The sequence below is a fragment of the Phyllobates terribilis genome, unplaced genomic scaffold, assembly GCF_046119375.1.
Source record: "Phyllobates terribilis strain yellow unplaced genomic scaffold, ASM4611937v1 Scaffold_5__5_contigs__length_657084704, whole genome shotgun sequence".
Classification (NCBI taxonomy): domain Eukaryota; kingdom Metazoa; phylum Chordata; class Amphibia; order Anura; family Dendrobatidae; genus Phyllobates; species Phyllobates terribilis.
This window is the reverse complement of record NW_027362765.1, coordinates 378,031,924-378,047,082: the sequence shown is the minus strand read 5'-3', so window position 1 is coordinate 378,047,082 and position 15,159 is coordinate 378,031,924. Positions and strand designations below refer to the sequence as shown.

Here is a 15,159-nt window from a genome sequence, read left to right as displayed (position 1 = left end):
TGTTTTATGGTCACTTCGACCTCTCAAAAAATGGCATACAAACAGTGGAAAATGGTGACCACAATAACTACGGCTTTCACCGCAAAATACAAGACAGGAGACAACGCTGCAGACAGTAAAATAAAAAAGTGATCACTCTGAGAAGGCGAGGAGGAAAAGCCGAATGCGAAAAGGAGCGCATGAACCTGGAGCCGGGTCGCCCCCACAATCACAGAGTTACCAAATAGGCCTGAACTTTCCAGGACTTTCCAAAATTTCATAAAACAATTCTGGCGAGTTGTAAAGGGACCCAAAATGTAAAGAGATTCGTGCGGAGATGAGACGTTTCTTCTCGTTTTTCCCCGGAGATTTATCTCTGAATCAGCAGTTTCTACATTTGCACTAAATGTATTTTTAGATTTTGGCCTGAAGTGTCGAAGAAAAGCAGAAGTTTAGTGCAAGTTCTGGTATTTCACATGGCGGCCGCTTCCCCCCAATGGTTTTGAGCGGCTACAATAATGGATACGATCTCGTCTCTGCATTGAAAAGACACAGAAAAAGCGAGAATCAGAGCAGAAAGCTGCAGCGACTCAAAGAAACCAACCTGAAGATACGTCTGCCACTGATTATCCAGGATCTCAGGATCAGGCTACCGACTCCATATTATGTACAGGATTCTCTACAGACCCCAGACCAGACCCCTAAATAAATGAACTCCCAGACCCTCCAAATCCAGACCCCGCAACCAGCCCTATAAACAAATACAAACACAGACCCCAGACCAGACCCTTTAGACACATACTGACCCAGACCCTCAAATACAGATCCCAGACCAGATCCCTAAATAAATAAATACAATCCCAGACCCTCAAAATATACACCCTGCAACCAGCTCCTCCAAACAAATACAAACCCAAACCCTCGAAATACAGAACCCATAAACAAATACAAACACAGACCAAAAATCAGACCCCTTAGACACATACTAACCCAGACTCTTCAAATACAGACCCCAGACCAGACCCCTAAACAAATGCTAATTCAGACCCTCCAAATACAGACACCGCAACCAGCCCCTATAAACAAATACAAACCCAGACCCTCCAAACACAGACTCAAGACCAGACCTCTTAGACACATACTAACCCAGACCCTCCAAATACAGATCTCAGAACAGTTCCCCTAAACAAATACAAACCCAGACCCCATACCCTGAAGACACATACTAACCCAGATCCTCAAAATACAGACCCCAGACCAGATCCCCTAAACAAATACAAACCCAGATCCCAGACCAGACCTCTTACAAAATACAAACCTAGACCCTCCAAATACAGACCCCAGACCTCCTAAATAAATAAAATCCCAGACCCTCCAAATATAGACTCTGCAACTAGCACCTATAAACAGATACAAATCCAGACCCTGTAATACAAACAGACTCCCCAAACATAGACCCCAGACCAAACCCCTTTAAAAAATACAAAACCAGCCCCTCCAAATACAGACCCCAAACCAGATCCCCTAAACAAATACAGACTCCAGACCAGATCACTTAGACACATACTAACCCTCACCCTCCAAATACAGACCCCCGACCAAGTCCCATAAACAAATACTAATCCAGAGCCTCCATACACAGACCCCAGACCAGACCCCCAAGACACATACTAACTCAGACTCTCCAAACACAGACCAACGACCCCCTAAACCAATACTAACCCAGACCCTCCAAATGCAGACCCCAGACCAACCCCCTAAACAAATACAAACTCAAATCCTCCTCCAAATACGAGACCCTTTAAATACATAATTTAGATCAACTCCCTTTAGAAACTCAGACCCTCCAAAAACAGACCCCAGACACCCTAAATAAAAGCTCCAGATCAGACCCCTAAACAAACAGACCAGACCCTTAAAAGGAATGCAAACCTAAACCAGCCCCCTTAATAAGTACAAACCCAAACCCAGATAGTATAGAAATACAGATGTGCAAATGCGTTATACGGCCATAAGATCTAACAGGTGTCATCTATGGAGGAACAGGACGGCAGAAAGCGGCCCCTCTGGGACCCCGATACTGTGATGACTGAGGCTTCATAGAGGGAAAAACTAAATCTAACGGTATAACGAAATAAAAAAAACTCATCCAAAAATATATTCACCCCGTCAGACATTCGGATCCACAGCTGGTAACACGAAAATTGTCATAATCAAGATATCACACAGGAAGGAAGTGATGACACATGAAGAGAAAGGACGGCGACGACTTCACCGGACAGCTGAGAACTGCAGACCACAATCATCAGAAGCGAGGCGGGGGGCGACTATTATTAGAGGGACAGTATATATCAGCGCCACAGTATATAGCTCTCAGGTAAGAATATACGGAATATAATTATGGAGCCATATGTATAGAAATCATTTTCCATTAATTCTTCTTCTATTATTATTATTTTTTATACATTTTTAAAAAAATATTTTTATTTCATTTTTTTTCTACGTTTCAAGCTAAAAATCTTAATCAAAAATTAAATATTTAAATTGTGGAAACTTTTTTTTTGTATTTATTAGAATTTTTGCAGGATGTTTTGGTGATGATGGAATCACCACAGCCTGCTCAGTAAAAGCGTTTTTTTTTTTTTCTTCATTTTTGCTCTCATTTGCAAATTTCACATATTAATGTTAGTTTTGGGCATTGGGAAGAGATTTGCTGTCATAATACGGGTGCAAAAAAAAAAAGAAAAGCAGAGATAATATATTAGCAAGAACAGTTCTTAAGGGTGACTAAAGCAGGAGTGGTGCTAGAGCGACGGGGATCTAATAGATAAGGCTAAGTTTCCACAATGAACTTTTGGTAAGTTTTTGATGTTACAGATTTTCTGCAGCCATTAAGTAACATAGGTTTCTTGAATATTTATGTAAATCCGCAGAGTTAAAAACTCACCAAAAACTCATTGTCGGAATGTAGCCTTAGGCTATGTTCACACATCATGTTTTTTCAGCTTTTCTGCTTTTTTTCTGCAGGAAAACTGTAGCAAAACCTGATCTCTTGCCAGGAGGTTGTTCAGGATTTTTCTTTCCTTTTTTTGCTTGTTTTTTTTGGTGCGTTTTTTTCACTGTCCTTTTGTCTCTTATATGCATGTACATAAAGTTCGGTGAAAAAAAATCTCGTTTTGGTTTTGGCACAAAAAAACGCTGAAAAACTTGACACCTGCGTTTTTGGTGCTTTTTTTAAGCGTTTTTTTTCACCACCCATTACTTCCAATGGGTGAAAAAACACTGGAAAAAAAACGCTGAAAGAAGTGACATGCTCAATTCTGCAAAAAAACATACAAAGCACAAAATACTGATCAAATAAAAACCATGATATGTGCATGAGATATCTGGAATCTCATAGACTTTGCTGGTACTGTGAAACGCAGCTGAAAATTTGCATAAAAAAACCACATCAAAAAAACGCTGAAAAAAACCATGATGTGTGAACATAGCCTTAGTGGTCTTGGACAACTCCTAGAAAAACTGCCCTTAGGAGCTGCACTGGATCTACTTGTTCCCAGCACTTAGTATTAGTAGTAAACCTTTAAGTAATCCAGTCCCTAGAGATAGCAAACAAAAAAAGGTCTTCATATGAAGCCAAACTTCCAAAATCACAACCCTCTTTTGTTCACCTCTGCATTTTTTTGGTGGCAACTCTGGGGCCATATAGTCCACTATTGGCTTTTTTTTTCTTTCAGTAACCATTGACTTCTATAGGGAGCACAACACCATATGGCGGCAAGAATGCACCACAGCACACAAATATATTGGCACATGGAAACCGTTATACATCCACTACATATTCAGGAAAGAAGCCTGCACTATCAAAACAGAAGGATTCTTTACTGTAAGAGCTGTGATGGAACTTTCCTTCCGTTCCCAGGATGTTTGGGATTGATAGTTAATCAATTTCATTCAAAATGATCCAATATAAAGTTATTCAGCTCATTATTCTGTTATATTTATTATGTGGCGGAACCAGGCAAATTCCTCCGCAGCGCCACCACGGGGGGAAAATAAAGCGTTGCACAGTTCCTATCATAGGCAACAGGCTGCACAAGCATGCTGGGTCCTCTGGAGCAAAAGGTGCACTTTGTATTTTTTTATTTTTTTTATTTTTATTTATGTTAATTTAATAATGACTAAGCGCTGGATATTTGCACGACCGTAATAACCAGGAGAATACATTCTATAGGTTATTTTGTGTAAAAAGTCATTAAGGTGTTTAAAGTTTTTATGTAATTTTTTTATGCAAATATGACATTATACTGCAGTTTTCATACTTACCAGTAGATGTCAGTATTCCTGTACAGTACATCATGAAGATCTCAATTTACAGCTGCTGCAAATATTGTTGATCATTGCCTCTTTATAACAGTGGGAAAAAAAACCTGGATAATTAACCAGGCTACTCTCCATGGGCAATCCTAAAATGTTACATGTGTCTTGGAAACCTCCAGTAAACCACAGAACCTTTATATTTTTACAGGTAGCCAGGATGTTCAATGGAAGTGATGACAATATTGACTTTCCCTACTCTCACACCCAGGAGACTACTTTCACCACGCTGGTTTTTGTGGTCACCTTTCTGGTGGGTGTCCCCGGTAATATCCTGGTGCTTTGGGTCACTGGTTGGAAGATGAAGAAGACAGTGAACACTGTTTGGTTCTTGAACCTCGCTGTGGCCGACATCGCGTGCTGCCTGTCCCTTCCGTTCTCCACCGTCCAGTTACATTACCAGGAATGGTTGTTTGGAGCTGCGCTCTGTAAAATAATCCCGGCTGTGGTCATTCTTAACATGTTCGCCAGCGTCTTCACCTTGGTGGCCATCAGCATTGACCGTTGCATCCAGATAGTCCTACCAGTGTGGGCCCAAAATCACCGCAGCCTACGAATGGCTTGGCTTGTCTGCTTGATTATTTGGGCATTATCCTTCATGATGTCACTACCCGCCTTTCTCTACAGACAGATCTCTACACACCACAACGTCACCAGATGTGAGCATCAGTTCGGTGACAACAATGAAGTCAGTGATTATCATGGCAGCTTTGGTTTGGATTATGAGGACATTTTCAACTTTTATGAATATGACGTGCCTTTCATGGGTTTTGACGACCACCTCTTGGGTATAGACAACCAAGTCTCCAACCGCGAAGTCACTATCACTGTCCTCCGAATGTTATTTGGGTTCCTGTTCCCCCTCTTGATCATCGCTGCCTGTTACATTCGTCTCGCCCTTAAAGTACAAAGCAGCAGATTTCTCAAGGTGGGTAGAAAAACCACCAAGGTGGTGTGCGGCATCATCGTAGCCTTCTGCGTGACCTGGGCTCCCTACCACATAATCGGCATGGTCATGTTGTACGTCCATAACCAAATAGTCAATAAACTCAATCACGTCTCGGTGGCCTTGGCTTTCTCCAACAGCTGCATCAACCCAATACTGTACGTCTTCATGGGCAAAGACTTCAAGACCAAGATGAGTCAGTCTTTACGGCAGCTCATGGAAAGCGCCTTCAGTGAAGAAGTGACCAAAACAACTGAACGTAGCCAGGTTAAAAGCTCGGTCCAAAACAGTGTGGACGTCTAAGATGAAAGTGCAATGAGACGTTCATAGGTGGAGTTGACCTAATGGGGTTCCATGTAAGACCTGGTTCATGAATCCTCCAAGGATATGAGTGCTTGCTTTCTGTTCGTGCAGACGAGAAAGATGGTATGACCCCTGGGCTTGTTCCTCTCTGGTTTTTGGTAATGTCGCTGTTCTTAGGAGGCTCCTTGGAGGTTCACATCACCTACACAAAGAGGACAGGGCTTATCTGAGCTAAGCCTTCTTGTCCAAGGGTCCCAAATCTACTGCACTTTGACCTTGGAAGGAGTCCCATCTGAAGTTGTCGAAAAGAACCACAATGATGCTTCCTTAGTCGATTGGTCCTGGCTAACTTCAAGTACTGTGCAGGGTTTAACCCAACAGTGGAAGTGGCCACCTGATTTCCTATGCTTTAGTGATATCTTAAAGGGGTTGTCCAAGACTTATAATTTGATGACCTATCCTTTGGATGGGTCAAGATCTAAGACCCCACTGATCAATGATGCAATAGCGGAACCAGACCAGTGCAGCTCAATACAATGTGTAGAGGTCATTCTCGAGTACTGCAGGTTAGCAACCAGAAGCTGAACTTTGTTTGTTTCTGGTTGTTGTGGGGTCTGCAAACATGTGATTAGTGTAAACGTTGGGTTTCGGACCTCCATCGATCTGATATTGTTGATCCATTCTAAAAATACATAATCAAAATCCAAGTCATGGACATCCCCTTTAATTTCATCTTAAGCTTACATATCCTGTTATTAAGTGTCACTGGTCCTACTAAAGGTCTAGTTGCCATTTTCCCTTAGGCTACATCTACAACCAAAATCAGACATTGCAGTGTAACAAACTAATTACTGGTCCAAAGAGAAGGATTGAGGACTCTGCTCATAAGAGCTGACAATCTAAAAGGAAATTGGGGTGACATAAAAGGTAAAAAGTGTTTGTATTGTATAGAACGTTATTATATTGCATAAGGTAGTCCATGTAAGGCCATAGGAGCCGGCCATCAGCCAGTATCTGAATATGTAAAGATATGAAGTGCATGAGGGTGGAAGGAGTATGGAGGGAAAATGTTAAATGAAGGGATGATGTTCAGAGGAATAAGTGTGATGAAAACACATGAATCAATTTATGAAATGTGATTGACTGACTTAAAAAGATGTGCTTCTAGCGGAAACGTAAAACTGTATATTTTGGAAATGAACTGGATTTTCCCGAGTAGAGCATTTCAGAAAACTGGTGCAACACAAGAGAAATCTGGATAGATTTGGATTATGGAGAATGTTTGTCTTTGGTCATTAGTAAACTGGAAATCTGGGGTAGGATGGTATACAGAGATGAGGAGGAGGTATAGGAAGTACAGCACTATGGAGAGGACAAGTAAGACATGAGGAGGAGATGTAGGGCAGTGCAGCACTGTGGAGAGGTTGGTAGGGTATTAGACCGAGATGAGGAAGAGATGTAGGGTGGGGCAGCACTGTGGAAAGGATGGGTAGGGTGGTAGACAGAGATGAGGAGATTTAGTGTGGTGCAGCACTGTGGAGAGGATGGGTAGGGTGACAGACAGAGATGAGGAGATGTAGGGCGGTGCAGCACTGTGGAGAGGACGGGTAGGGTGGTAGACAGAGATAAGATGTAGGGTCATGCAGCACTGTGGAGAGGACGGGTAGGATGATAGACAGAGATAAGGAGGAGATGTAGGGCAGTGCAGCACTGTGGAGAGGGTGGTAGACAGATGAGGAGATTTAGAGCGGTGCAGCACTGTGGAGAGGATGGTAGGGTGGTAGACAGAGATGAGGAGATGTAGGGCGGTGCAGCACTGTCGAGAGGATGGGTAGGGTGGTAGACAGAGATGAGGGAGGAGATGTATGGAGGTGCAGCACTCTGGAGAGGACAGGTAAGGTGGTAGACAGAGATGAGGAGGAGATGTAGGGTGGTGCAGCACTATGGAGAGGACGGGTAGGGTGGTAGACAGAGATGAGGGAGGAGATGCATGGTGGTGCAGCACTGTGGAGAGGACAGTTTTGGTGGTAGAAAGAGATGAGGAGGAGATGTAGGGCGGTACAGCACAGTGGAGAGGACAGGTAGGGTGGTAGACAGAGATGAGGGAGGGGATGTAGGATGGTGCAGCACTGTGGAGAGGATGGATAGGGTGGTAGACAGATGAAGAGATGTAGGAAGGTGCAGCACTGTGGAGAGGACGGGTAGGGTGGTAGAAAGTGATGAGGGAGGAGATGTAGGGTGATGCAGCACTATGGAGAGGACAGGTAGGGTAGTAGACAGAGATGAGGAGGAGATGTAGGGCGGTGCAGCACTGTGGAGAGGACGGGTAGGGTGGTAGAAAGTGATGAGGGAGGAGATGTAGGATGGTGCAGCACTGTGAAGAGGACGGGTAGGATGATAGACAGAGATGAAGAGGAGATGTAGGGCAGTGCAGCACTGTGGAGAGGACGGGTAAGGTGGTAGACACAGATGAGGGAGGAGATGTATGGTGGTGCAGCGCTGTGGAGAGGACAGGTAGGGTGGTAGACAGAGATGAGGAGGAGATGTAGGGCAGTACAGCACAGTGGAGAGGACAGGTAGGATGGTAGATAAAGATGAGGAGGAGATGTAAGGTGGTGCAGCACTATGGAGAGAACGGGTTGGGAGGTAGACAGGGTTGAGGGAGGGGATGTAGTGTGGTGCAGCACTGTGGAGAGGATGAATAGGGTGGTAGACAGATGAAGAGATGTAGGGAGATGCAGCACTGTGGAGAGTACGGGTAGGGTGGTAGAAAGTGATGAGGGAGGAGATGTAGGGTGGTGCAGCACTATGATGATGGGTAGGATGATAGACAGATGAGGAGGAGATGTAGGGCAGTGCAGTACTGTGGAGAGGATGGTAGGGTGGTAGAGAGCGATGAGGAGATGCAGAGCGGTGCAGCACTGTGGAGAGGATGGTAGGGTGGTAGACAGAAATGAGGAGATGTAGGGTGGTGCAGCACTGTGGAGAGGATGGTAGGGTGGTAGACAGAGGTGAGGAGGAAATGTAGGGTGGTGCAGCACTGTGGAGAGGATGGGTAGGGTGGTAGACAGAGATGAGAAGGAGATGTAGGGTGGTGCAGCCCTATGGAGAGGACGGGTATGAGGAGGAGATGTAGGGTGGTGCAGCACTGTGGAGAGGACAGGTAGAGTGGTAGACAAAGAAGAGGCGGAGATGTAGGGCGGTACAGCACTGTGGAGAGGATGGGTAGGATGGTAGACAGAGATGAAGAGGAGATGTAGGGCAGTGCAGCACTGTGGAGAGGACGGGTAAGGTGGTAGACACAGATGAGGGAGGAGATGTATGGTGGTGCAGCGCTGTGGAGAGGACAGGTAGGGTGGTAGACAGAGATGAGGAGGAGATGTAGGGCAGTACAGCACAGTGGAGAGGACAGGTAGGGTGGTAGATAAAGATGAGGAGGAGATGTAAGGTGGTGCAGCACTATGGAGAGAACGGGTTGGGAGGTAGACAGGGTTGAGGGAGGGGATGTAGTGTGGTGCAGCACTGTGGAGAGGACGAATAGGGTGGTAGACAGATGAAGAGATGTAGGGAGATGCAGCACTGTGGAGAGTACGGGTAGGGTGGTAGAAAGTGATGAGGGAGGAGATGTAGGGTGGTGCAGCACTATGATGATGGGTAGGATGATAGACAGATGAGGAGGAGATGTAGGGCAGTGCAGTACTGTGGAGAGGATGGTAGGGTGGTAGAGAGAGATGAGGAGATGCAGAGCGGTGCAGCACTGTGGAGAGGATGGTAGGGTGGTAGACAGAAATGAGGAGATGTAGGGTGGTGCAGCACTGTGGAGAGGATGGTAGGGTGGTAGACAGAGGTGAGGAAGAAATGTAGGGTGGTGCAGCACTGTGGAGAGGATGGGTAGGGTGGTAGACAGAGATGAGAAGGAGATGTAGGGTGGTGCAGCCCTATGGAGAGGACGGGTATGAGGAGGAGATGTAGGGTGGTGCAGCACTGTGGAGAGGACGGGTAGAGTGGTAGACAAAGAAGAGGCGGAGATGTAGGGCGGTACAGCACTGTGGAGAGGATGGGTAGGATGGTAGACAGTGATGAGGTGATATAGGGGGTGCAGCACTGTGGAGAGGATGGGTAAGATGGTAGACAGAGGTGAGGAGGAGATATAGTGCAGTGCAGCACTGTGGAGAGGAAGGGTAGGATGGTAAATAGTGATGAGTATCTTCTCATTGCTATCTAACATCCTACCCTTCCGCTCCATGTAGAGGGTGCAGCACTGTGGAGAGGACAGGTAGGGTGGTAGACAGATGAAGAGATGTATGGAGGTGCAGCACTGTGGAGAGGATGGGTAGGGTGGTAGACAGAGATGAGGGAGGAGATGTATGGTGGTGCAGCACTGTGGAGAGGACAGGTAGGGTGGTAGACAGAGAAGAGGATGAGATGTAGGGCGGTACAGAACTGTGGAAAGGACAGGTAGGGTAGTAGACAGAGATGAGGAGGAGATGTAGGGTGGTGGAGCACTGTGGAGAGGAAGGATCGGGTGGTAGACAGTTGAAGAGATGTAGGAAGGTGCAGCACTGTGGAGAGGACAGGTAGGGTAGTAGACAGAGATGAGGAGGAGATGTAGGGCGGTGCAGCACTGTGGAGAGGACGGGTAGGGTGGTAGACATTTGGGAAGGAGATGTAAGGTGGTGCAGCACTATGGAGAGGACGGGTAGGGTGGTGGACAGAGATGAGGAGGAGATGTAGGGTAGTGCAGCACTGTGGAGAGGACGAGTAGGGTGGTAGACAAAGAAGAGGCAGAGATGTAGGGCGATGCAGCACTGTGGAGAGGATGGGTAGGATGGTAGACAGTGATGAGGAGATATAGGGGGTGCAGCACTGTGGAGAGGATGGGTAGGATGGTAGACAGAGGTGAGGAGGAAATATAGGGCGTTGCAGAACTATGGAGAGAAAGAGTAGGATGGTAGATAGTGATGAGTATCTTCTCATTAGTATCTAACATCCTATCATTCCGCTCCATGTAGAGGTCGCAGCACTGTGGAGAGGACAGGTAGTGTGGTAGACAGATGAAGAGATGTAGGGAGGTGCAGCACTGTGGAGAGGACGGGTAGGGTGGTACACAGAGATGAGGGAGGAGATGTAGGGTGGTGCAGCACTATGGAGAGGACAGGTAGGGTGGTAGACAGAGATGAGGGAGGAGATGTATGGTGGTGCAGCACTGTGGAGAGGACAGGTAGGGTGGTAGGCAGAGATGAGTAGAAGATGTAGGGCGGTCAAGCACTGTGGAGAGGAGGGTTAGGGTGGTAGACAGAGATGAGGAGGAGATGTAGGGTGGTGCCGCACTATGGAGAGGATGGGTAGGGTGGTAGACAGAGATGAGGGAGGGGATGTAGGGTAGTGCAGCACTGTGGAGTGGACGGGTAGAGTGGTAGACAGATGAAGAGATGTAGGGAGGTGATGCACTGTGGAGAGGACGGGTAGGGTGGTAGACAGAGATGAGGGAGGAGATGTAGGGTGGTGCAGCACTATGGAGAGGAAAGGTAGGGTGGTAGACAGAGATGAGGGAGGAGATGTATGGTGGTGCAGCACTGTGGAGAGGACAGGTAGGGTGATAGACAGAGACGAGGAGCAGATGTAGGGTGGTGCAGCACTATGGAGACGACGGGTAGGGCGGTAGACAGAGATGAGGGAGGGGATGTAGGGTGGTGCAGCACTGTGGAGAGGACTGGTAGGATGGTAGACAGAGATGAGGAGGAGATGTAGGCCGGTGCAGCACTATGGAGAGGACAGGTAGGGTGGTAGACAGAGATGAGGAGGAGATGTAGGGGGGTGCAGCATGGTGGAGAGGATGGGTAGGTGGTAGACAGAGATGACGAGGAGATGTAGGGCAGTGCAGCACTGTGGAGGGGACGGGTAGGGTGGTAGAAAGATGAGGAAATGTAGGGCTGTGCAGCACTGTGGAGAGGATGGGTAGGTGGTAGACAGATGATGAGGAGATGTAGGCCGGTGCAGCACTATGGAGAGGACAGGTAGGGTGGTAGACAGATGAGGAGGAGATGTAGGGCGGTGCAGCACTGTGGAGAGGACTGGTAGAGTGGTAGACAGATGAGGAGATGTAGGGCGGTGCAGCACGATGAAGAGGATGGGTAGGTGGTAGACAGAGATGAAGGAGGAGATGTATGGTGGTGGAGCACTGTGAAGAGGACAGTTTGGGTGGTAGACAGAGAAGAGGAGGAGATGTATGGAGGTGCAGCACTGTGGAGAGGACAGTTTGGGTGGTAGACAGAGATGAGGAGGAGATGTAGGCCGGAGCAGCTGCCTGAATTGGCCTTACAAGGCCATGGAAGATGACATAATAATCCAGCACTGATCAGCCCTGAGAGCAGTAAATAGAGGAAGGAAGAAGCAGAGCGGGGACAGATGAGTAACAATGTACAACAGAGCTGCAGAGCATAGAAATAATACAATCACACAGAGCACCAATATATTACAATCCCATCCTGTGGACATGTTTATATTAATACCACCTGTACGAATCACATGAGCTCCAATCGGCCCTTACAGAAGCCGAAGAGGTTGGTACAGGAGTCACTTGCTGAAATACAGATCAGGGCATGCTGGGAGTTGTAGTTTTTCAGCAGCTGCAGAGCCACTGGCTGGGGGCCATCTTTTATAGACCATAGATAGGACTGACTACACAAAGGCGCCTCGGATTCATCATTCAGTGCATTTGGTTCCTCATTTGTTTCTGATAAGTGTCCATTAGGACAGAGAGTGTCACGTGGCGGACCCCCGGTCAGTTCACAGGGTGGCAGCTGCTTCCTCTTTTGCAGTTTTGCTTATCTTTGAATAAATGACTTCTTGTTTTTCCTTTCTCGTTTTCGAGGTCTTTCTATTCCAAGTAACTGCGTGAAAGTGTAAATAGGATCAAGGGGTTAACCTCTTAAAGACCGGGTCCATTTTGACGTTAATGCCGCCATATTTTTTTTTATTTTTTACAGACGCATATGAGGAGCATTCATTTTTAGAACTTTCCTAATGACGTAGTTGACAAATATTCCTTCTTTCTGACCCCACATACACATGTATGCTCCGGTCGGCTGAGCGTGCATCTGTTTTCAGTAAGGAGAGGAGAATAGGCCTCTGCCAGGCAGCTCTGGCGGCGGCTAATCTCCCTTGAGAACAAAAGGATCGGCACAATGAAACCCAAGAGTCAGGACATCACCCAAACATTAGGTGGTCCTGGTCCCCCGAAATTCTATGGTCAGTATTGTTGCCTTTGCTAGACTCTTTGTAGTGGCACCAAAGTAGCGACAAAAGATGCCCCCTGGTTCTGACAAACCACATGTGTGCTACAGCTGCTGTTGACCGCGGCATCTAAGGGATTTTTCTACTTTTAGAAATCTGGACTCTAACCCCAAAAAAAAAACCCCGCTGCAGCCAATCATTGAACTTGGTGGCTCATGCAGTCAACATCGAGACCGGAGCAGTGGCCCAGAACCGGCGGTGGACGGTCGGAGGAGGAGTATTATGTACTATCTGTGTTAGTTTTTTGGATTTTCTTTACTAGTATCTGATTGGTTGGAGTCCTCTTTCCTAAAAGTGGAAAACCCCTTTAAGCTGCAGGAATAGTTATCTACGATCCTGTTAGTTGCAGAAGGAGCAGTGGGTGGCGTGAACATTTCACCGAATCTTGAGATTGGCCCGTGTCAGCCACAGGATGAGGCTATACAATGGCCCAAATATATTCACCAGAGGACTACTAAAGGGAAAAGTTATGAAAACTTTTGCTAATATTGCCCACTGAATTCCTGGTTGAGCTCCTGCTTTTTGCACAAGAGCCAATCAGAAAAAAATGAGCTTCAGCACATATTGTGTATTTTCACACTGAAATAATGGCAGATCATTGAGGGTCACTGGCGTCAAGCTTTTAAGAAGTATAATTTTTCTGATTTTACGTTTATGACCCGTCCTTTGGAATGAGAGAACTCGACCTCAAGGACCTTCAGATCTACAGAGAACCAGAAGCTACAAGATCTCAGCATATTGGGCTGCGTCTTGGCACGTCCATTGGGGTGACTGGTGCCTGGGATTGCAGTTGAGTTCAACTTTCTAAAAGGTTCTTTCTTACATATTCTTCATCATTTTCCACACCGCTGCTTGCAGTCAGTGAATAGTAACACTCTTGTTTGCAGCCTGAAAAATCACTTGGCAATAAAGGACGAGTATATTTAGAATTAATGGCAGGCAGCAGCTCTAAGGGCAAAATTAGGGAAACCTCTGAGCTTATTGCAATTCTTTGTGACAGCTGTTAAATGGACTCGCCGCCAACAAACTATGCATCTAAAGACCCTCCCAGGGCTGTCAGACCATATATATTGATCAGGTATGCCCTAACAATTGGTTATGTACCGGCAATAAAAGAAAAATCCTGTATAGGATTTAAAAAAAAAAATCAAAAAAGTAAAAAAAAAAAAAAACACCACAAAAAAAAGGAAAAAACACACAAAAAAAAAAACACAAAAAGGAAAAAAAAAAACAACACAAAAAAACCCAAAACAAAACTTTTTTTTTACAATAAATAACACTAATTACATATACTGTGCGTCCTGAGAAATAAAATGATTAAGACGAATAAACTCATCCCAGAAAAAAAACAATACATCATACAGCGACCTTGCGCAGAAAAGTGATAAAGTTTTTACTCTCAAGAGGTAAAATCAAACAAATGTCATTATCAGGGTATGTGCCTATTGGTGACTCCACGCCCCATAGAGAGCTTGGTGCACCAGAAGTAAGAAATCTCCCACAAAGTATGTTGTAGGCACATTTACAAGAACGTTGTTTGTGGTTATACTGTGAAATTCAGCATTTTTTGCAATGAAGTTTTCAGGCTTTATTCACAAGGAATTTTTTTTACAGATTTTTTTCGAGTGGATGCTCCTTAAAGATTGCTGAAAACATTCCGGGAAAACTCTTCTTATTCATTTCTATGGGAATCCAATTTGCTGTTTATGTGCAGAGTTTTGGGTTATTGTATTTTTTTTGGGGGGGGGGGGGGGGGTTCCTGAAAAAGTTTTAAAAAACACCTGATTGCATGAAAAAATAAATAAATAAAAAATAAGTGCATGTGACTTCTATGAAGAGGCTGCTGATGGAATCTGTTACAAACTAGTGATTGTCCAATAAAAGAGCTACAAAATAAAATAGAAATAAAATAATAAATAAATAAAATAAAATAATAAATAAATAATAAAAAAATAAAATAAAAAAAGAACGAAAAATTCCTCCAAGGATATGTTCATAGGCAATGTGCACATGGCAGAATCCGCCGGTAAACCCATCAAAAAACGTGCAAAAGAATGAACATCTATGTTTCTATGGAAAAACGACTCGCTGTTTATATGTTCAGGCTTTTGGACGTCTTTTTTTTAGACGCTCTGCACTTTATAATATCAATTGGGAAAACTCAAAAGACGCCTGGATGTTTTTTTGGAGAGTTTTTCCATAATTTTTGCATAACTCCTTAAGGACAGGGCAATTTTTCGTTTTTGTTCTTTCATAAC

At 45.3% G+C, this 15,159-nt stretch overlaps 1 protein-coding gene across 2 annotated transcripts; it reads left to right on the top strand.

Moving 5' to 3' along the window:
* The first annotated feature begins 517 nt into the window (after positions 1 to 517).
* On the top strand, positions 518 to 12,463 carry C3AR1 (complement C3a receptor 1). 2 transcript variants are annotated; one of them, XR_012322079.1, is made up of 3 exons: positions 518 to 2,356; positions 4,508 to 9,938; positions 10,002 to 12,463. XR_012322079.1 is itself a non-coding variant. In XM_073684838.1 (2 exons), the coding sequence occupies exons 1-2, from the start codon at positions 2,219 to 2,221 to the stop codon at positions 5,603 to 5,605; spliced, it is 1,236 nt and encodes a 411-aa protein (XP_073540939.1). In that variant the 5' UTR covers positions 518 to 2,218; the 3' UTR covers positions 5,606 to 12,463. The 2 variants fall into 2 exon arrangements, 1 of the variants encoding a protein (XP_073540939.1); XM_073684838.1 differs by having other exon boundaries at positions 4,508 to 12,463.
* The last annotated feature ends 2,696 nt before the right edge of the window (positions 12,464 to 15,159 follow it).